Below are 22,240 nucleotides of genomic sequence, written 5' to 3' on the forward strand. Positions count from 1 at the left end.
ATTGCAAATGACTTCAAGGTACACTACAACAACAAATCCCAACGTATCAAGGATTAGAACTCGGGTGGGGAGGGTCAAGGGGTCCCAAACAGCCACCATTTCCCATGATTCCCTGGACCTACACATATTGTATCTGCCCAAAGGCAATGAGTAGTGAAATCTACTCTGGGTTGTAGTCTAAAAACTTTAGCTATCAAAGGTCCTGGACTCTTTCTCGGTGACTTGGATCCATTAAAACCTGGAATGGATGGAACACACACCGCTGTCTCCATTTTAATGGAATCCTGGGATTTGTCGTTTGTGGTGACACCAGAGCTCTCTAACCGCGAAGGCTAAGTGTCTCATCAAACTACAAATCCCAAAAATCCATAGCATAGCACTGTTAAAGTGGTGTCAATCTGCATTAATTCTGCAATGTAGATGCAGCCAGGATGTGGAGTACAGACTGAAGGAAAACAGAGACATTAGAGAGAAAGATAAAAAGGGATTGAGATGGAGAGAAAGATCGGAAAGGGATTAGCAGGGAAAGAGATGGCAGGATCCTGCAAAGAAATGAGAGAGGCAGAGAAAATGCAGTCCAGAAGCTCTCTCTGTCCTCCTTCCTCTTCTAAGTGCTTCTAAATTCTGTCCTTTTCTTCATTTCAGCCACTTTCTCTCTCTGCTAATGCAACAGGAGAAGAGAAGGAAAGAGAGAATGTGGCTGGAATGAAGGAAAAGAAAAAGAAGAGGAAAAGGAGGACAGAGAGTTGCAACTTGGCATCGCTGAGCATATATGGACAAAACAGTCCCCCCTTTTTTTGAGAGGGCAATGCAGAGACAGACATATTGCTGGATTTTTAAATTAGCTTTTCAAATGTCTTCTTATGTTACCTCGGTCTCCTTCTCAGGGCTTTGGCAATCACTGTGGGATGAAGACATGGATCCTCCATTCAGCTGTTAAGGATGGAAAGAGGGGGTGTGTTTATTACACAAGCGTGGTGTTCTGACTCCCCGCCGGAAGGGATAAGGACAGAGTTTGTTGGTTTCAAATGTGATGGGAATGCCTAAGACATCAGCTGAGGTTTGATACCTTTTCAACAGACAAAGGTTGGAGCAACATATTTCCCTTTATAATCTTTACTTCATCCCCACCAAACGTAAACTGTGACAGTTTTGTACTATATTATTATTTTTTCTAAGTATAAACTGTACAGTATATTGTTTTATTGTTGCCTTGGGTCCTACATTGGAGGATAGGCAAGATATTAAATGTGTAAGCAAAAACCAACACAGATAAATAAGATAAACCAAGGCTGCATCTACGCTGCAGAATTAATGCAGTTTCACACCAATAAAAATAGATAGTTTCATTCGGAAAATGTTTCGTCTTCTGCCTTCTAAAAGTAGTCAGATTAAAAATGCACGGCTACATCTACGCTGCAGAATTAATGCGGTCCGACACTGCTTTAATTGCCAGGGTTGCATCCTATGGGATGCTGGGATTTGTAGTTTTGCCATTTGTCATTTGATGTGAGATATTCAGCCTTCTCTGTCAAAGGGCTCTGGTGCCACCACAAACTACAAATCCCAGGATTGCATAGGATGGAGCCATGGCAGTTAAAAGTAGTATCAAACTCCATTAATTGTACTGTGTGGCAGCAGCATTAGGTTTAAAGGAGAACCAATTACCTTCCTTCCTTCCTTCCTTCCTTCCTTCCTTCCTTCCTTCCTTCCTTCATTCATTCATTCATTCATTCATTCTGTCCATGAATTAGGCCTTTAGTCCTTGAACTATAATACTGGATGGCTTGGGGACCAAAAAACCAGACTCGGGGTCATACTTACCCACCCCTGGTGTTCAGGCAAATGATCTCCTTTAAAAGCCCTGAAGCCGATGGAAATACATCCAAAAGTGTTGGGCAAATCCTTGCTCCGATCTCATACATGCACACAAAAGGGTTGGACGAAGCAGGACCTCTCTTGCTTATTCTGAATTTACACCTTAAAATACATGCCTCTAGGCATCATATTGGTACAAACATCCATGCATCCCAAAGGAGTGACCATGAATTCACTGACCACTTACCTGTGTTTGTGCCGACCCATTGGTCACTGGCTGGGCAACGCCACCTGAAAAACATAGCAGATGCAACACTTAGGAGAAGACATCAGAAAGGAACCCTGAGAATGCAAAATCAAAAGACCTGCGGGGAAAAGCTTCCGTTTGGTTCTGTGGTTGTAAATGGAGAGGATAGGGTTATTATTGTTATATTTTATTTTCTTATATCCCGCCTTTCTCCCAATCTAGAGTTGCCAAGTGAAATCAGGAACTGTGCTCTTTATGCTAGTCACCATGCTGTCCTCTCCCAACTTGACTGAGAACATGTCGACCTGAAAGCCAAGACTTTTCAGCAATGTTGTTAAGACTGTGTGTTGTGTATTGTGTGTGTTGCGTTCCTCTTTAACTCAGCAGACAACTTGTCTTCCTCTGAAATGAACAAAAAGAAGCAGCCAGAGAGCATCTTCTAAGGCTGCCAACTGCATTTGGAAAACCGTTCCCAAGGATGACATTTAACGCTCACTTTTGTCACATCGGCTACTCCTCGAGAGAAGGAGAACAGGGCACCCATTCTCTGCAGTGCCAAGAAGGAAATATCTCAGGCCCCGATCTCATATTTGCGCCTGTCCTCAACATCAGACAGTTTCCCACTGACTTTTTCACGCCACAGATCCCTGAATTGTTCCCAGCCGTTCTTCCGCTGTTCCTTGCAAGTCCAAGAAGAGACAACCAAGGGCTGGAAGCAAGACACAAATTCAGATAAGAAACAGCTGGGTTGAAAACACTGAGCTCTCCATTCAAGCCAGCCAGAAAGGAGGAGTTGCAAGGAGGAAGAATCAATAAATGCCTGGTGGAACCCTCCACAGAGGAGCAGCAGCCTGTAGTAGTAGTAATGCTTGGGACTTAGTTGGGTTGTTGTTGTGTGCCTTCAAGTCGTTTCTGGTTTATGGTGACCCCCAAGGCAACCCTGTCAAGGGGTTTTCTTGGCAAGATTTGTCCAGAAGGGGTTTGCCTTTGCCTTCCTTTGAGGATGAGAGGATGTGACTTGTCCAAAGTCACCCAGTGGGTTTCCATGGTCGGGCAGGAATTCGAACCCTGGTCTCCAGACCTCAAACCGCTACATCATGCTGGTTCTCTTGGGACTTATTGTAGATACTCATGTAGAAGTAAGAAATTTTAGTCAAAAAAATCAACCCAAAAAACCTGGGCCAACTTATCCACCGGTCAGTGTAAGTACTGGACCCCACCTTTTATCAAACTCTTTTATTTTGTTTATAAACTTTTATCAAAAACTTTTAATGTCCAGGTGGGCAAATAGCAGCCTTTGCTTTCCTTTGCTCTGGCATAGTTTTCCTTTCCTTCATTCTTTACATCCTTTCATACATGTCCCTAATTTTTGCCCTCGACTTATATCAACATCCATAATTTTGGCCCCAATATCTAACCTCCCTTTACACATGAAGTCAACTTATAGGCAAATGTATAGGGTACATCTTCATAAACGGCTTTATGTGTGCATAAAAATGAACTGAGTAATTTTGCAATGTCTGCCCTTGTTATCTATACCTGTAATGTCGTAACACTGCAACACACAGGTGTCCGTTACGCAGTGGCAGGCAGCAGAGAGACTGGTGCATCAGGGCTGGGATTTGTAGTTTGTGTGATATTTAGCCTGCTCTGCCTGAGAGCTCTGGTGCCACAACAAACTACAAATCCCAGGATTCCACAGCAATGAGCCATAGCAGTTAAAGCAGTGTCAAGCTGCATTAATTTTGCAGTGCGGATGGAGCCATATGTGCCCCATTTCATACGCTTTATATTTAGGGATGATGGAGTTACAGCCCAGCCTATCTGGGGGGTCGCGAGGGAAGCCACTGCGCATCTTCCAAGGAAAATCCGCACAATCCCTTTCCTGCAAATGATGTGAATTTGTCAGAGGAATGCCTCCTCACCCTTGGTGTGTTCCTCCGTCAGGGTGATACCCAGTTTCTTGAAGTGTTCGTCCGTTTCAGGGTCCACTACTAAGAGCCGGGCTTCATTTTCCTTGGACTTGATGTGCGACACAACCTCGGAGTGCTTCATGCCTTCTACATTGATCCCATTGACCTGCAGAAGGGAACAAACAGAAAAGGACACAAGGGTGGTGAACACAAGTGGAAGAGCATACGAAGTCCTGGGATGGGTCAACATTGCACCGTTATAACTGCACCCTCCAAAAAATAATAATAGCAGCAAAAAGCAATCTCTGTCTCTCAGTCCATATCTCTGTCTCTCTCTCTCTCTGTGTTTGTGGGTGTGTAGATATATATAGAGAGATATATACTGTAAATGTATAAGTTTAGAAATTTAGGTCAAAAAATTGACCCCAAAACCTGCGTCGACTTTTCCATGGGTCAATGCAGATACTATACTTTTACTCTCATTTTTTAAAAGGGGAACCATCCCCTGGTGAAAGGCAAGACTGCAATTTGTCCTGGAAGCACTGACCTCCCTCTATTCTCTCATCCATGCCGCCTTTAAAATGAGCACAAAGCCATGCCTGCTGGAATTTGGTAAGCTCTTTGGCTTTGTTTTCCTTTGCTTCATAGTTTAGATCCTTTGTTACATGTCCCTAAGTTTTACCCTCGACTTATCCCCGGGTTGTATCAAAATCCATAATTTTGGACCCCAAACCTGCCCTCGACTTATACATGAGGTTGACTTATAGTCGAGTAGATACTGCAGATATTGCTAAAAAAACGGTTGGTCCTTCCAAACAAAGGAATCAACAGGCGCCAGGGAATGACTCTGCTGTGATCAGGCTATTTTAAAGGAAGACAAAGGGAGAATTCACTCGATGGAGCCAGCTTTGGCAAACCATCCTCCTCCTTTTGTCAGCCAGGATAATGAAGAGAAGAGGTCCTCTTCGTTCCCAGTCCAGGCACCAATTATCACCTGACAATAGGAAGCCATTCATCGGTTCATCATGTCAGGCGGCTGCATTCGGAGCCTTCTCTCTTTCTTTCTTTCCAAAAAAAGAACTGTGGAGACTCTGGAGGAAACTATGAGCCACTGAGGGTCTAAAAAAAAAACCCTCACACTCACATGTGGGCCTAGGCACATTAACTGCAGTTAACTGGCCTGGCTTTATTTTGGAGGAAAAAAGGAGCCCTGCTCCAGGAAGTTTCCATGGAGAATGTTTGGGCAGATGTTGGGGAGCCATCATGGCACAGTGGTTTGAGTGCTGGTATAGGATTGCTGGGAGAACTAGGTTCGAATCCCCTCTCAGCCACGGCAAACAACGATGGCAAGCTTGGTCTGAATAAAGCTTGCCAAAAGAACCAGAGAAGAGGGTCCCCATAAAGCCTTGTCAACTTGCAGGCAAATAAGAATTGAAAGCCAGGAGGGTGGAGCAGATTGAGTGTTGGAACAATGACTCTGGGAGACGAAAAAACCCGTCTTGTCCCATCCTCTGGTTCTGGCATCCTCCTGTTCACACAATGCAAGGTCCAAACCCTGGTTCTGGTGTGAGCAGTCCAGATGGCAGGCAGGAGATAGATGGATGGACGGAGGGGCAGGCGGGCGGGCTGGCAGGCAGGCAATAAACAGCTAGATAAGCAATAGATAGATAGGCAGGCAGGCAAGAGAGAGAGAGAGAGAGAGAGAGAGAGAGAGAGAGCAGGCAGACTATAGATAGATGGATAAGCAGGCAATAGATAGATAGGCAGACAGGCAGGAGATGGATGGATGGATGGATGGATGGATGGATGGATGGATGGATGGGTGGGTGGGTGGCTGGCTGGCTAATCAGGCAGTCAGGCAGAATCCTTAGATAGCTAGCTAAACAGATAAAGAGTCAGCTAGATAAGAAGGACTGGAGGTCCTCAAAGCAAAAGCAGAGGTCAGGGGTTCAGAAACATGAACGCTTGCGCTCTTTGGATGGCTTCCATTTCCTAGCAACAGACAGAGAGGCCAGAGACTGGCTCCTAATGGCTTCAAGAGGAAAGCCAGGCAGAAGCCAAGGCACCAGAGGCCCAGAGGAGAGCTCTTCAAAGCCTGGCGCAATATGCCTGTATCCTGCACACCTCTTTGCACAGGTTCCTCTTGCCAAACACCTCCAGAGGGAAAGCCAAAGCCAGAGGGGTCAGCCTGTGGAGAGAGGGACAAAAAGGGTGCAAAAAGCCAACCGTGCAGATTGGGTTGTGGAAGCCTTCCTCCCCAAATGGACTCAAACAACAACAGCCCCCTTTTCCGCCATAATGGGGAAGAGCTGTTGCGCATCAAACATTTATGCAAGGCTGCAGAGTCGGGTTTCTGAATTCCACCAGCCAAGCCGCCTTTCCCTTTCTTTGCGATGCGCTCCAGGAAAGGTGCCAAGGCTTGCTAAATTAATAATAAAAAGGCCTATCGGTGACATATTAAGAGGCGAGAGAGAAATCTGTCTTGGGTCCTCGCTGCCTGGCCATCCCCAACGCCTGCATCTCATCTCAGCATCTCTGTCTGTCTCTCAGATCCACAGGCCTCTTGCATGGCCAGCATTAAAGATTCAGCTGCCAGGAGAAAGCAAATCCCAGGATGGCATCGCTGCCCGAAAGGCATTTGTCCCAGGAAGGGCAGCAAAAGGTAACAGCTGCCACCTCTTTTGTTTGGCCATTGTTTGGCTGACAGGAATTTCCCATTACTTATTCTCTTGACTTGTTATCAGCTGGTGGTAACAAGTCTCTTTTAAGAAATGCAGCTTTCATGAACTTTATCTCAGCTTCTTTCCAACACCAACTTGCATCTTCTGTGGCTGCAGAGACCTTGCATTTGCTCCAGGTTTTTTGTCCACACTTTAAAGGACTTGTCCAAGGTTCTTGTTGCGTGCCATCGAGTCATTCCCAACTTACCTCCACCAGTTTGTCCTGCGGCCGGAGTCCTGCTTTGGACGCCGGTGAATCTGGGTCCACCGACCGGATGAACTGCCCAGGCCTGGACTTCTCGCTGTGGAGGTTGAACCCGTAGCCATTGGGACCCTTTTTCAGGTGGCAGAGCCGTGGGCACAGGAGCTCCTTGGCTTGTCCATTCAAGTCCTGGATTTTAAAAAATAAAATGAATACATGAAGAAGAGGTATTGATATTGTGGAAAGGCCTAAATATGCTAAAGGCACCAAATCTCATCTGATTGTGGAATCTAAGCAGGGTCAGGCCTGGTTAGGACTTGGATGGGGGACCATTAGGAAGGACCAAGCTCTTTTTCAGAGGTAGGAACTAGCAAAACAAGCCTTGAGGATTCCTTGCCTATGAAAATCCTAGGAAATTCGGGGTCACTATAAGTCAATGGGGGGCTTGAAGACACATATGCACACATTGATCTTGGGAGCTAAGCAGGATCAGGCCTGGTTAGTACTTGGATGAGAGATGGCCAATGAATACAAGGTGCTATGTGCTCTATTTCAGAGGAAAGACTTGGCAAAACCACTGAGTCTTCTCTATGAAACCCTATGGAAGTTAAGCAACAGGGGACTTGTAGGCACATACATACACTGATATGCATATTGTGTTTCAGTCTTTCTCTCCCCCGCTTTTAAATAAAAGGTAGGTGTAACAATAAGGAGAAACGCAACCGGGAAACAGCCCTGAACAGAGGACAACCATTTCCAAGGCCAAGCGGGGGCTAAGGTATAAATAGCCTCAATTAGAGGAAATGCATCCCTTAAAAACCAATTGTCCAATCTCATTCCAAGAGAATAAATATAATACTCTTGCAAAACGACAAAAATGCTAAAATTAGCTGTGTGCATTTAGCCGATTTAGAACAAGCAACACTTGAGTCAAATACTCCACATAAAACAACCTCATAGTAACCTAAAAAACAGGGGACACTATCTATCCCAAGCAAATGACTGTTAATCCCATCTAAAACAGACCCACGGAATCAATGGAATTTGCATATATGTTGACTCGCCCAAGTTCTCATCGACTTGGGTGAGTTTAAACTCATTGGGATGAATAGATTTAAACCTATAGTATTTTCTAGTATTCTGTTAAATGACACAGGCAGGTGGGAGTTGTGCTACTACGCACATGGGGTGCATTTGGAGGACAATGAGCAATGGTTGCACCCAGTTGAAGGTAGCAGGAGCAAAGTCCCACATGTGGGACCATTGCGTATAACAGTGAAAACTAATATCCACAAAGATATATGTGTGATGCAGCAGCTAAAATAGCCAGCATGATCCTAGACAAGCCGCACTGTGCCCTGATGTTGCCCTACACAATGTCAGCCAAGTGTGTTGGCTACCAATATGCCTTTTGTTGTGGTACATTGCTATCCAGTAAAGGTGTACGGAAGCGTAACATAACCCTCCGGTGCGCACTTATGCAACAGCGAAGCTACGAGAAAATGACTCCATGACCTTTGGCTTCCCTCCCAAGCCTAGCATCATCTCCTCTTCCCAGATGAAAAATCCCAAATGTTTTCAACCTGAAAGCTGGAGGCAGAATAAATGATGCAAAGCTACGCTACTGTTGGATAAACACAACACATTTGTTTATGGTGCAATAAAAACATGTCCACTCCGGGAAGCTAGTCTGCCCTCCAGTTTGCAAATACAAATATTTGAAGAAGCTAGTCCTTGTTGTTGTCATTGGCTGTCAAGTTGGTTTCGACTTATGGCAACCCTACGAAGGAGACCTCCAGGGAAACCTCTGGTCATCCACAGCTCTGCTCAGGTCTTGCAAACTCATATTTCAATTGCAAAGAAAAGAAAATAGAAAGAAGGTCAAACTGTGATTGGACAAAATGCAAGAAGACATGAGGCTGGCAATTTGTAAGAGTTACTCAGCATCCCTAGAAGTTTTCTGATATTCACTCTTTTCCGGTGTCAAAAGGTTGTGGTATTCTTATGCCATAACCACAGCTACCGCCAAAATATGGCTAATATCTGTGAGGGAGAGTTGGCTTGAGCTTTGAGGTGGGAAAGGGGGGTTTCCCAGTCTTTCTATATATTTACTTACTTATCCATGTAATATTTTGTCTTTTTCCCAGGGCAAAATCCAGGGTATTTTACAACGTTAATTAAAAACAATTACAGCCAAGCATTTCAAATGTGCCACTGCAGGGATTAAAATCATGTCTCTGGAAAGATGGCAGGGTAGCAAAGTCCACTATCCCTGATAAGAGAAGGTGGCCAACTCTAGGAGCTTCGTGGCCCATTTTTCCATCATCGTTCCTGGACCCCCTTCAAGATGTACCAGCCTTTCCTGGCAAAAATAGAACTACATAATCTTCACTTCCAGTATTTGGACTCTCCACTGTATTCTGCTTTGGTCAGGCCCCACCTGGAACATTGTGTCCAGTTCTGGGCACCACAATTTAAAAAGGATGTTGAGAAACTGGAACTATGTCCAAAGGAGGGTGACTAAAATGGTGAAGGGTCTGGAAATCATGTCCTATGAGGAAAGACTTAGGGAGCTGGGGATGTTTAGCCTGGAGAAGAGAAGGTTAAGGGGGATATGATAGCCCTGTTTATATATCTGAAGGGATGTCATATTGAGGAGGGAGCAAGCTTGTTTTCTGCTGCTCCAGAGACTAGAATCCGGAGCAATGGATGCAAGCTGCAGGAAAAGAGATTCCAGCTCAACATTAGGAACTTCCTGAGAGTAAGGGCTGTTTGACACTGGAACACACTCCTTCCTCGGAGATTATAGTAGAGTCTCCCTCCTTGGAGGTCTTTAAACAGAGGCTGGATGGCCATCTGTCAGTGGGGATGCTTTGATTTGGATTTCCTGCATGGCAGAATGGGGCTGGCCTGGATGGCCCTTTGGGTCTCTTCCAACTCTATGATTTTATGATTCTCCACTTCCAGTTTCCTCAACCCTATTTTCTGTGCAGAGTGCTTGCCCAAACAATTTGCGACGGAGGGTCACTCTTTGTTTTGGTGGAAGAATTGCATCTCCTTGGAGATTCTCCCCAGATATTTTGCATTGAAGGATGACCAATTTGCCAGGGACAATCCTCATTAATCCTCTGTCTTCCCATTTTTCCAGCTGATTTTAAAATGTCCTGGTTTCTTTCTCTCCTCCAACCTTCCCCCTTTATCAACAACTTGCTTCAATTGCTGCAAACTGAGTTCAAAGTAGAAAAGCAGTTTGCATGGAATCAAGTCAGCAAGGAAAAGAAGAGCGGAAAGGAAGGAACAAAACCTTGCTCTTTCCAGTCAGTTCAGGCAAAGGCAAATTGCTGCAGCCTCTCTGGGTTTGTCTGTTCTTCCTTTTGACCAGACCGATGTTGCTAAGCCACAGATACATTGGTTTCCACATGTGAGATGTTGGAAGGTATGAAACTGCTTTGCATCCAAACTCAGAAACTTGGTCCTTCCTCTTTGTGTGGACGGACTGAAGAGTTTTGGCTCCACGGGTTTCCTTTTTTAATTTTAATTTTTAAGCTGAATTTTCCAAAGCAGCGGGGTTCGATCTGGCACATGAACAGCTCTGGCCATCTGAAAAGCTGAGAACACTTCTTGGCGCCGGAGTTAAAAAAAATTTCAGGATCACGTGAACTCGGTCCCGCTTTGCCAAAATGCGGAGGGAGAGGAAAGGCTTTAATTGCAAGGCCTGGTTTTTGCACTGTTGGTCTTGGGCTTAATTCAAAACAGCCAGAAGTGAAGGTTTAAAGAGGCGAAAAGCAGGAGGGGGAAGAGAGAGAGAAAGGCTTGCACTATCTGGAAAAAGTGAGTCAAATCCCTTCCCTTGTAACAGATACCTATGTCTCCATGCATTGGAGCAAGAAAAGTTAATTGTTTTTATAAAGGCATTTGATAGGGAACTCCTTACCAAGTGGCCTTCTGAAAGGAATTCATTACTGGCAACGTTGGAAAACATTCAAAAACAAACCTTGTTTTGCTTTGGTTTAGGCTTTTGCTGACTCATTTTTTGAGTCACTGCGTGGCCTTTTAACATAACTTCATCACCTTAAAACACACAACAATTTTGAGATTGATGAGACTGATGGCATAATATTGAAAAGCTCTGCTCAAAAAGGCCTCTGAAAAGGCCTTAGCACGTCCTTTAAAAATACTGTAAATAGAAGAAACCACTACTGGACATTCATCACAAAATGCAATTTTGTACTTCATGTTTCTCTTTCCAAAGGAAAGCAAGAAGCAGTGGATGCAGGACAGGTGGAAACCAGTTACATGGTTGTAGAAACCTGTATGGGAAATGGGAGCCTAGGATCCTAGTGGTTCCTAAAATGTCTCCTCACTTTTAAGTGGGTGAAGCTAGGGATACAAAGACTGTCATCAGGTAGAATAATAGAAAGAGCAAAAGAGAGAGCAAGTGTAACCAATGAATCAACCAACTAGCAAACCAACTAACTAACAGGTTAACCAACCAACTAGTTTGTTACCCACCCAACTTTTTATCAACCTGCCAACTAATTGACCAGGCACAACTTAACCAACCACACAGCCAACCCACTGACTACCCAGATAAGCAACCAACTAACCAACCAACCAGTTAATAAAGCAAGCAACTAAATAATTAAATAAGCAGGCAGACAGCCAACCAACCAACCAGCCAACCTGTCAACTGATTGGCCAATTAACCTATTAATCAAACAACAATGTAACCCAACACACAAGTAGCAAAAACAGTTCACTGATCAAGCAACCAACAAACCAAAGAGCCAACAAGCCAACTAACTAACCAAACAGTTAACCAACCACACAACCACCTAACCAACTATGCAACTCATCTACCCAAGGAAGCAGCCATCTAACTGACCAACAAACTAAGCTGTTCAGCCAACTACCCATGTAAGGAAATAGTCAACCAACCACCTCAGCAGCTAACCAATAAGCCAACCCATTAACCAAATGAGCAGCCAAGTAACTAAACAAGGAACCACTTAAACAATCAACCAACTAGTGAGCCAACCAATCAACCAGTCATAGAATCATAGAATCATAGAGTTGGAAGAGACTACATGGGCCATCCAGTCCAACCCCATTCTGCCATGCAGGAAATCCAATCAAAGCATCCCCAATAGATGGCCATCTAGCCTCTGCTTAAAGACCTCCAAGGAAGGAGACTCCACTACTCTCTGAGGGAGTGTATTCCTCTGTCGAACAGCCCTTACTGTCACGAAGTTCTTCCTAATGTTGAGGTGGAATCTCTTTTCCTGTAGCTTGCATCCATTGTTCCGGGTCCTGTTCTCTGGAGCAGCAGAAAACAAGCTTGCTCCCTCCTCAATATGACATCCTTTCAAATATTTAAACAAATATTTAGACAGTCAAGCGGCTTAGTAAAGAGATGGCAGGAGTTCAGTTTCAATTGAAGGGGTTTCCTCCCATCAGTACTAACAATCCCCAGAGTATGCAAAATTACTATAGTTACAAACTGAGGGCAGTTCAGAAAACCTATTCACAATTGGGATGGAAAAGACAGGCAGAAGATAGCTGTGTGAAGCCACCCCCAGGAAAAGCACGGCTCAGTTACCAGGATGCCTTTGCCCGCCGGTGCCCTGCCAAGTTTCCCCGGCCAAAAGAACAGCCCAGTGAACATTTGCAAATGGCTTCTCTCCCCATCCCCTGGCCCTGATGTCTCTTAATCGCATTTGGGAAGCCTTTCCAGACTGACATAGGCAAAAGAAAAAATATGTCTGGATGTGCAACGCTGCCAAGGATTTCTTGGCAGGTAAGAGCAGCCGCAGCCATCCTTCCCCGAACTGGGAGCTGAGTGATGATGTCCAGGCGATAATTTCATTTGGGAGAGATGTGCCAGATGCATCCCCATCGCCTTTGTTCGCCGTTTGCGCTGGATGCAAGCATGGGGAAAGAACAAGCGTGATGTGAGAGATGTCACTTTTGGACCCAGATTGGACAAAGCAAGGACCCCCCCCCCCCCAGGTTACTTATATGAAATGACAAAAGGAAGGTTGGCTTTTGAGAAATTATATTATATTATTATATTATATTATATTTTCAAGCAGTGGATGCTTGAATCCATGGATAACGAATCCATAGATAGGGAGGGCCAACTGTTCTCCCATGCTGGTTTGTTCCAGAATTGTTTCTTGTATGCATCTGCAGTTATACCGCTTTAACTGCCATGGCTGAATGCTATGGAACTGTGGGATTTGTAGGTTTTCATTGCACCTGAGCTCTCTGACACAGAAAGCCAACTCTCTCACCAAAGTACAAATCCCAGAATTGCACAGCATGGAGCCATGTCAATTAAAGCGGTGACAAACTGCATTAAATCTGCAGTGCAGATGCAGCCTGTGAGTTTTTATTTTCCTAAGTAGAAGGAAAAGGGGCTTCTGATGATAAAAATGAAGAGGTTGACCTGAAGCACAGCTGCCTGCAGTTGCTTTGGACCCAGACAGCTGCTGGAAGCCTTTCTGTATTGTGCAACGGCCGATCCAGAGGAAAACCGGGGCTTTACGATGTAGATATTACGGATAAATATTTGTGAGTCTTTTCTTACCAACTGTAAGCTGCATTCAACATTATTTTTCAGGGCAGGCAAACAAGGCAAAGGGGGAAAAGAAATCTAACTTCTTGCTAACATAATCTAATCTACAGTGGATTCTGTGTACTGTTTGTTTTGCACAGTGAGGCAGGATATCATGCTGTTATTCTTTTAAATAAAATCTGGACTGAGTTCAAATTTCACTCCCCTCTTCCAGCATGTGGCTTTTCTTGCGTAAATGCTCGCCATGAATGAAAAATATGCAAGGCATGAAGTCAGATGAGTCCTATTCAAGAGCGAAGGGCAGAGGGTTTTCCAGATGAAAGCAAAGGCCAAAAAATGTCCTTTTTTGCAAGTGGTCCAACAAGGTGGCGAGATCCAGCAGTTCACAAGCAATGCATAGAAAAGGTCTCTCTTTTCAGGCCAAGGGTCTGTCGAAACCCAATTGCCTCTTTTCCTCTCCCTTCTACATCTGGAATATGTAACTGGAGTATTATTGCATTACTACAGTAATGATAATGATAATAATAACCCATTGTACAGTATTTAATAGGACATGAGCATCCATGGATTTTGCTATCTATGGGGAGGGGGGTTCTGGGTACCAAATCTCAGCAGATACCAAGGCCCACTGTAATAATAATAATAATAATAATAATAATAATAATTGTGATAATAATAACAACAACAACAACAACAACATCCCGTTGCATTTAATGGGACTTGAGCATCCACATATTTTGGTATCCATGAGGGGTCCTGGTACCAAACCCCAGCAGATACCAATGTACTTTGTTTTCAATTTGGTGTGAGCCTCCTTGGGTCTTGTGAAAGGAGAAAGGCAGGATATAAATAAAATAAAATAATGCATGCACTGGAGGAATGTCAACTGAATGACACCCAGCTTCTTTGCAGCTTTCCTTTGATGCACTGGCCCATCCACCTGCCTCTTTTTGATGTATTTTTCCATGATGCCACCACCTAAAAAGCCAGAAGTCTCAAGGGCTCCCACTCTTTGTCTTAAATCTGGAAGAACCGGTAGTGAAATCCTCCCGCCGAAGCTGGCCATTCCTTCCATGGCCTCCTCATGAAGTCAGATGTCAGAACAGGGGGACCAATGGAGGTTTTACCAGATTCCTGAACAGGGACTTTTTCCATACGGCTGCAGACAGCAGCTGCAAAGCATGAGCTAAATATTTACAGAGATTTACTGGGCAAGAAAAGAGATGCAGCTGCGTAAAAGAAAAATCCTGAAAAAATGCAGCAAAGGCTGCCCTTTTGCAAACAGACGCATCCTCTAAGGCCTTGGATTCAAACCCAGCTGGCAGGGTCCAAGTTTTCCCAGTTAGGTAGAGCCAGTGATGGTGAATAGGAGGGAGAATGGGTGCACAATGGGTGCCCCATCTACCCCAACCCCTGCCATGCAGGAATCCCCAGATAAAGCACACTCAAGAGATGGCCATGATCCAACTCTGTTTAAAGACCTCCAATGAAGGAGACTCCATCATACTCCAAGGCAGTCTCCTCCATGGTGAAACAGCTCTTATGGTGGAGAAGTTCTTCCTAATGTTTAGCTGGAATCTCTCTTTTCTTGCAGTTGGAATCCTCTACATGACATCTCTTCACCTGTTTTAAGATGACTCTGTCATATCATCTCCCAATCGTCTCTTGTGCAAGCTCCTTAAGCCAGTCCTCACAAGGCTTGGTGGCTTCCAGACCATTGACCGTTTGTGTTGCCCTTCTCTAGACATAGAATTGAAGAGCCGGAAGTGACCCCAAGGGCCACCCAATCCAACCCTCTTCTTCCATACACTCCTGACAGATGGCCATCCAGCCTCTGCTTAAAAAACACCCAAAGAAGTAGACTCCGCAATCCTCCAAAAGAGCATCTTCCACTGTTGAACAGTCCTTGCCATCTGGAAGTTCTTCCTAACGTTTAGGTGGAATCTCTTTTCCTGGAGCTTGCATCCATCGCTCCGTGTCCTAATCCTGGAGCAGCAGAAAACAAGCTTCTTCCATCCTCAATATGATACCTCTTCAAATACTTGAACATAGCTATCATATAACTTTTTAACCATCTCTTCTCAAAGCTAAACCTACCCAGTTCCCTAAGTCTCTCCTCAGACCATCCACCATTTTGGTGGTTCTCTTCTGGACATGGCCCAGCTTGTCAATATTCCTCTCGGAGTGTGGTGCCCAAAGCTGGACACAGTGTTCCAGGTGAGGACTGACCAAAATAGAATGAAGTGGTGCTATTACTGTACTTTCCTCGATCATTCTAGACACTGCACTCCTATTGATGCAGCCTAAGGTTGCATTGGCCTGTGCCCACCTGTCAATATCCTTGTGCAGGTTTTGGAAAATACACCTGTTATTGCCATAAATAAACGACAAAAATAATAACTTTTATAGGAAGTCCATTGAGCGTTTCTGTTCTATCGGAAGAGTTCTCCATCCCCCACTTTGCTGGTCATTTCCTGACCCCTCTAGATGAGAAAAACATTAACAATGCTATGCAAGTTTGTAGCCCAGAATCTCGACAACTGGAAAAGCACGGACACCTTTGTGGCTCTTCTTTCATGGACTGTGTTGTCTTTAGCAACTCATATCAGTGCACAACACACAGACGCACAGCTGCCTCCTCTTTACAAACCCAGGCTATTTCCCAGGGCCTCTGAGCCCTGTAAGTTCAGGAGTATCTGCAAGTATTTCCAGGCTTGGCCTTAGAGAATTCTACAAAAAAAGGCAGAAAACAGGAAATGATTCAACGGGTTGAATAATAATTGGAGTTTTCTGGGCCCCAAAGGACTCTGTTCTTTTGCAAAGCAGAGGCTTCGAACCTGTTTGAGACGGAAGCCCTCTGCAAACCCAATGCTTTTGGCCTCTCTTTCTCTTGTTCAAGATGAAAATGGTATGCTTCAAATTGCCATTATATTACACCTCCTTTTCCAGGCTGGATTACAGATTCAGTCACAGCAGAGATGAAAATCCATTTGGTTTGTGTTTCAAAACACAGGCATCCACGCCTGTGTCCTTATTTCTCCAAACACGATTTGCATTCTGGTTTATTTCTTTAAAGGCTTCTGCTGCCAGCTAAACATTCCTGAGATTTTTTATATATCACAGATGGTTAGGATTTTCGACTTTATCTGTTTTGGATAACACTCTGTATTTGGCCTTTGGGGAAGATTGTGATGCCGCTTCTTAAAATGATGTGTTACTGTTCACACAGCTCCTATCTTCCAGGTTTCATCACCTTTGTCTGACTCTCTTTTTACAGCTAACAAGTTCCCAAAACCCATTCCTACCACCACCACCCTATAAGTCATTATTTGTGTTTATAAGGTATCTATAAAACTGGTTTTACAAGTATCATGCCATTGCCTTTAAGTAAAACAAGTACATCTCTAAAAACATAATTCATCAGAACCAGAGAGAAAGGGAGAGAGCGAGAGAATTAATAAATAGAATCTAATCAATGAATTACAAAAATGTTTCAGCCTCTGTCTCCTTCTGTTCCTCAAAATAAAAGCTTTATCAGTTTTTAATCTCACCAAAAGAAGAAGGCAGAAGCCATCTATTCATTTCTATTGGTTTTGCCAATTCATTTATTAAGTTCTGTTTGTCAGTCGGTCTAATAAGTATATATATATTTAGGGATTAACTGCCTCTTTCTGGATCCATCACAAACTTGTCAGAAGCTTTTTCTTTTGGTTGGTGAAATGCTTAAGGAAAGGGCTTTTCCGGATACAGAAACAAATACTGTCTCGGCGACAATTTCAGCCTCTCCTAACTTTCCTGTTCTTCTGCCATCTTGAAAATACTCTGACATACGGCAGGGAAAACTTTGCATATATATTTATTTTCTAGCCTCCAGGATCGAGAATATGCGCTAAGTAGCAGCCAAGAGGCGCCTGGTTATTCCTAAGAGCACAACTCAGATGTTTCAAACGCTGCACTTTTTATTTTAAAAAGTCAAAATAAAACACTCTAGCAAATAAAGTCTCCGGTTTGGAACTGACAAAGTATGACTCACAACCAGATTTGTGTGCTTTTCTGGGGTGAACAAAAGTCCGCTTCAGATAACCAAGCATGAAAGTTTTGCAAAAATGGTTCCTTTTGTCCATAAGTAACTTAAACTATGTTGATATGAGCAAGCTGGCTGTTGTCGTTGTTGTTGCTGTGTGTCTTCAAGTTGTTTCTGACTTATGGCAAACCTAAAATGAATCTATCATGGGGTTTCCTTTGCAAGATTTGTTCAGAAGAGCTTGCCTCTGCCTTGCTCTGGAGTTTATGAGACAAGGGGAATTGGAAGTATAATCGGATGGCAATCTGAACGCAATCATGGGGTTTCACGTTCTGGCATGATAGACTGCCAGACACAAATTTGGGCGATGGCATGCTATTTTTGGGCTATGGGGAGCCAGTTAGAATGCAATGCATATTCACGTAATTGCACGAAACTAGTGACTTTAAGTGAATGCGTTCTGGCCCCACTTTCTTTTCATTCGAATTTAAGAGAAATTCCTCCCATTTAATAAACTCCTCTGAGGCTGAGAGAGTGTGAGTTTCCAAGGCTGAGCAGGTATTCCCAACCCAGCTGTCAAGACAACTAAGAGAACCAGAGATTTAAGAGAACCCATTTGAACCTGGTTTAAGAACCTGGCTTAAGAGGAAACTCCGGAATAAACCACAGGTTCTCTTAAACCAGATTAAGGCGGGATACAGACCACCCAAAAACAGCGGTCTGCAGGCGCCCAATTTAACTCCAGAGGGGCATCGCAGCCCCCAAATAGTGCAACATCCCTCCAGAGTAAAAAGAACCTGGTTCTTCCAGGTTCTTCCTGCGGCGCCTGGGTTACGTTGTGAGTGCATCAATGGCACACTCGTGACATAACCAACACACAGCGACGTGAGGATACTATGCATCCCTTATGTCATGATGGTGTGGACAGGATGCCGCCATCATGCCGCCGCCATTACATACTAGGGTTCTGGACTGTGTGGTTGCTGTGCAGTCTGGAACCCTAGTATCGCCATCGCCATGCCCCTTTCGGCCCATCTGTCTCTAATAGTTTAAATAGTGGTTTTGCTGCAGATGTGGCCCTATGTTGTCTGGTCGGATTGCACCAATACCAGGGGTGGGTCTGGTCTGTATATCCTTAGTATATAAGGTGACTCACACAAGTAAGCCAAGCCACGTATCAAAGTGGGAGGCATTAAAACACCACTATAGCTGCCATTCTTTAACCTGTCTAACCTGCCGAGGAGAAAAGATTCTCTCCTGACCATCAAAACACGGCACTTGCAACCCATCCACCCAACTCTTTCCAAGTGACACTTGGTTATTTTAATAAACATCTGTGTGCTGAATCACATCCTGCTCCTACTTATCGCAGTTTTGATACCCAAGAGAAATGGGAATAAGTCACTGTATTATTATATGCACGGCAGCGGAGAGAAAAGAGGGCTTACACAATGAAAACAAAACTGCGTCTGCCGCCAAAGGTCCACAAACAAGGCCAACGGTCGGGAGGATGTGATGTTGGCAAGCATGGGGAATAGGGTTTTCTATTTGACTGGCATCTTATTATTATTATTAATATTAATAGTAGCACATTATATCCCGCCTTTCTCCCAAAACAGAGACTCAAGGCGGCGAACAGCAGATTTGAAACAATACAATTTAAAAACAACACAACATTAAAATGTATAAATATAAGATTTAAAAACAATTAAAAGTTTTAAAAGTTAAAACAGCTATGAGTTAAAATAGAACACACTCATCCCTCCATATTTGCGGCTTTGATATCTGCAGGTTTGATTATTCACGGATTTGATTAATATGTTCTCTCTAGGAATATCTAGGTCCTCCAGTACAACTCTATGGCCAACTTTAACTAAAAGTTGCACTGAAAGACCTAGAGATTCCTAGAGAGTACTTCTGTAGGCCTTTGTACCTCCTCCAGCACAACTCTATGGCCAGTGTCTGTCGGACGTTGACCACAGAGTTGCCCTGGAGGACCTAGAGATTCCTAGAGAGAACACTCTTCTAGGCCTTTGTAGCTCCTCCAGGGCAGTTCTATGGTCAGTGTCTGTCGGACGTTGACCACAGAGTTGCCCTGGAGGACCTAGAGGTTCCTAGAGAGAACACTCTTCTAGGCCTTTGTAGCTCCTCCAGGGCAGTTCTATGGTCAGTGTCTGTCGGACGTTGACCACAGAGTTGCCCTGGAGGACCTAGAGATTCCTAGAGAGGACACTCTACTAGGCCTTTGTACCTCCTCCAGCAGAACTCTATGGCCAGTGTCTGTCGGACGTTGACCACAGAGTTGCCCTGGAGGACCTAGAGATTCCTAGAGAGAACACTCTTCTAGGCCTTTGTAGCTCCTCCAGGGCAGTTCTATGGTCAGTGTCTGTCGGACGTTGACCACAGAGTTGCCCTGGAGGACCTAGAGGTTCCTAGAGAGGTGTCCTCTCAGGTAAAAACATGGTGTTTTTGTTATCTGTAGTTTTTCCATATTCACGGGGGTCTTGTGCCCCTAACCCTAGTGAATACGGAGGGTTAAGTATATGTTAAAAATACAAAATACAGTGCATACTCTGTGGCACTGTGGCTGGTGCTCAAGGTACCACTTTAACGCATCACTGTTTTAACTTTCAAGGCATCACCATGGGAGATCCCTCTTAGTGTCACCAGGGTCCCCTTAATATGATATGACAAGGGGACATCATCCTTTGGTCTTATGTTTGGACCTGAAAGCTCAGAGCCTGGGAAAGTCTTGACCTGGCAACCCTAGTGAGGAAAATGTTACCCATGTGTCACATGCATCTGCACCTTCATCTCCCCAAAACCACTCTTGTTGCATGCCTTCAAGTTGTTTCTGACTTATGGCGACCCCAAAGTGAACTGAACCTATTACGGGGTTTTCTTGGAAAGATTTGTTCAGAGGAGGTTTGCCATTGCCTTCCCCTGAGGCTGAGAGAGTGTGACTCACCCAAAGTCAACCAGTGGGTTTCATGGCTGAACCCTGGTCTCCAGAGTCTCAGCCCAACATTCAAACCACTATGCTACGCTGGTGCTCTAATTCCCCCCCCCCCCAAACCCAAAATAAACCAAAGACACTATTCCAAGCAAAGCTCGACACGTCGCATAATCTTTTACAAAAACACAGAAACGGACCGTTCCTAATTGGCGTCTTGTTGGATGGCCTTTTAATAAAGAGATCCTCTCAGCGCATAGAAACAAGATCCGGATAATAACATATGTACAAGCAAAGGGTTTGTGTTACGTGAAACCCAATACTTTTGGAAATTTAAGAAGAAAACAGCAAGTCATATTCTCCAAAACTCTCATGCAGCATGAAGGCCTCTGGATGGAGCGGAGGGGGTGGCATTGCTCCCCTCCTCGTTTTTTAAATCCAAAAGACAAACCAAAAATGGACAGCTGATCTGCCTCCTTCCCCCCAAACAGAGACCTATAGTTCAAAGGGATAGAATGAAAGATGATCAATACTGGGGGGGTTACCATGGCAAACCTTTCATTTGTGCCATAACTTTACTCTCTGCCAAAACCACCCTTTTGGATTAAATCCAGAACTCTGGTGTTTTTGCTATAGGTCCTGGATTTAATCTGAAAGTGTTTGGGGCAGGAGAGAAGGAAAGAATGGAGATATTCTGGAAGGTTGCAAAGATGGACTTGCGTCAGCATGCAAACCATAGGTCATAATCTGGCTACCTTTGCTGTAAGGTGAAGACAGAGGTAACGTAAAACATCTTCCCAAAGACAAAGAGAATATAAAATGAAAATTCCCTGAAAATAGAGAGGATATAAATTGACTCACAGAAGATCTGTCTGCTGCACTACAAGTCTAGCTTCCTCCCAACTTCGCAATGTTTCATGATATGAAAGGCATACTAGCAGATCAAATACTGGTGTTACCATCAGTATTTTCTCTCCATGTTGTGTGCCCTCAAGGCATTTCTGACATGGCGACACTAAGGGAGTTTATCACACTGGGGCTAATTTCGGCATTAAAGAGAGATTAAAGCGCATTTAAAGCATCCCGCAAGTAAAGCAGAAGCAGAAGATCCTGGCCGAAAGACAGCCATTGGAGTCCATCCTGCAGGGTCCTCTCTTTTAGGAACTTTTGCTTCCAGATAATTTATTTTTAGAGTTTCAAAACAAATGGGGCAAAGAGAGAGGCTGCCCATCCCTTCTGACCGAACAGTTTGTCACTAAAACTGTTATTGCAAAGCCCAGCTCCTTCTGCCAAGCTGGACTCCTGCCACCAAAAAGAGCGGGCATAATTGCCTCCATTCATGCTCCATGCCAGCGAGCTGATGTTTGTCGAGAGAGGAGCTGTCTCCTCTCTCGGTGCCAGCATGATTCGCCCGGGGCTCCGTCAGAAAGGAACCAGGCATTTGCCATCGCGCTGCCAGGTTTTCAAAATAGCAATAGAGGATGGTCGAAATTGACGGCACACAGCTATCGACAAGTTTGTGCGCCATCTGAATACCAAATGAAAGTATTTTGCTTTTGAACAACCTATGCCATGCATTTCTCTAAAAAATGAACAAGATTGTCCACAATCATCAATTACTTGAGGATCACGTTTCTGACTTTATGAAGGGCCCACACCCAAAATATGGGATGTTTTGGCTTCCTATGCAAAAAGAAAATCATTCCAGCCCAAAAACAGGTGTCAGCATTTTCGTACCCTACAAAATCCATGGAGTCGCCACAAATCAGCAGGCGACTTGAAAGCA

At 44.3% G+C, this 22,240-nt stretch overlaps 1 protein-coding gene across 2 annotated transcripts in view; it reads right to left on the reverse strand.

Annotated features, from left to right (window-relative positions):
• The window catches only part of LOC149306195 (Na(+)/H(+) exchange regulatory cofactor NHE-RF2-like), a 55,526-nt gene that overhangs the window by 6,860 nt on the left and 26,426 nt on the right, over window positions 1-22,240 (reverse strand). Inside the window, exons 3-6 of one of the 2 annotated variants that reach the window (XM_089540504.1) lie at window positions 6,907-7,089; window positions 3,991-4,144; window positions 2,066-2,109; window positions 871-933 (exon numbers count right to left, since the gene is read on the reverse strand). In XM_089540504.1, coding sequence (XP_089396630.1) covers window positions 871-933; window positions 2,066-2,109; window positions 3,991-4,144; window positions 6,907-7,089 — 444 coding nt within the window. The remainder of the gene's footprint in view (window positions 1-870; window positions 934-2,065; window positions 2,110-3,990; window positions 4,145-6,906; window positions 7,090-22,240) is intronic. The other variant, XM_089540505.1, reaches the window with a different exon arrangement.

This window comes from Sceloporus occidentalis, unplaced genomic scaffold (assembly GCF_023333645.1).
Source record: "Sceloporus occidentalis isolate IW3139 unplaced genomic scaffold, rSceOcc1.0.p SCAF_10, whole genome shotgun sequence".
In the NCBI taxonomy this organism is placed as follows: domain Eukaryota; kingdom Metazoa; phylum Chordata; class Lepidosauria; order Squamata; family Phrynosomatidae; genus Sceloporus; species Sceloporus occidentalis.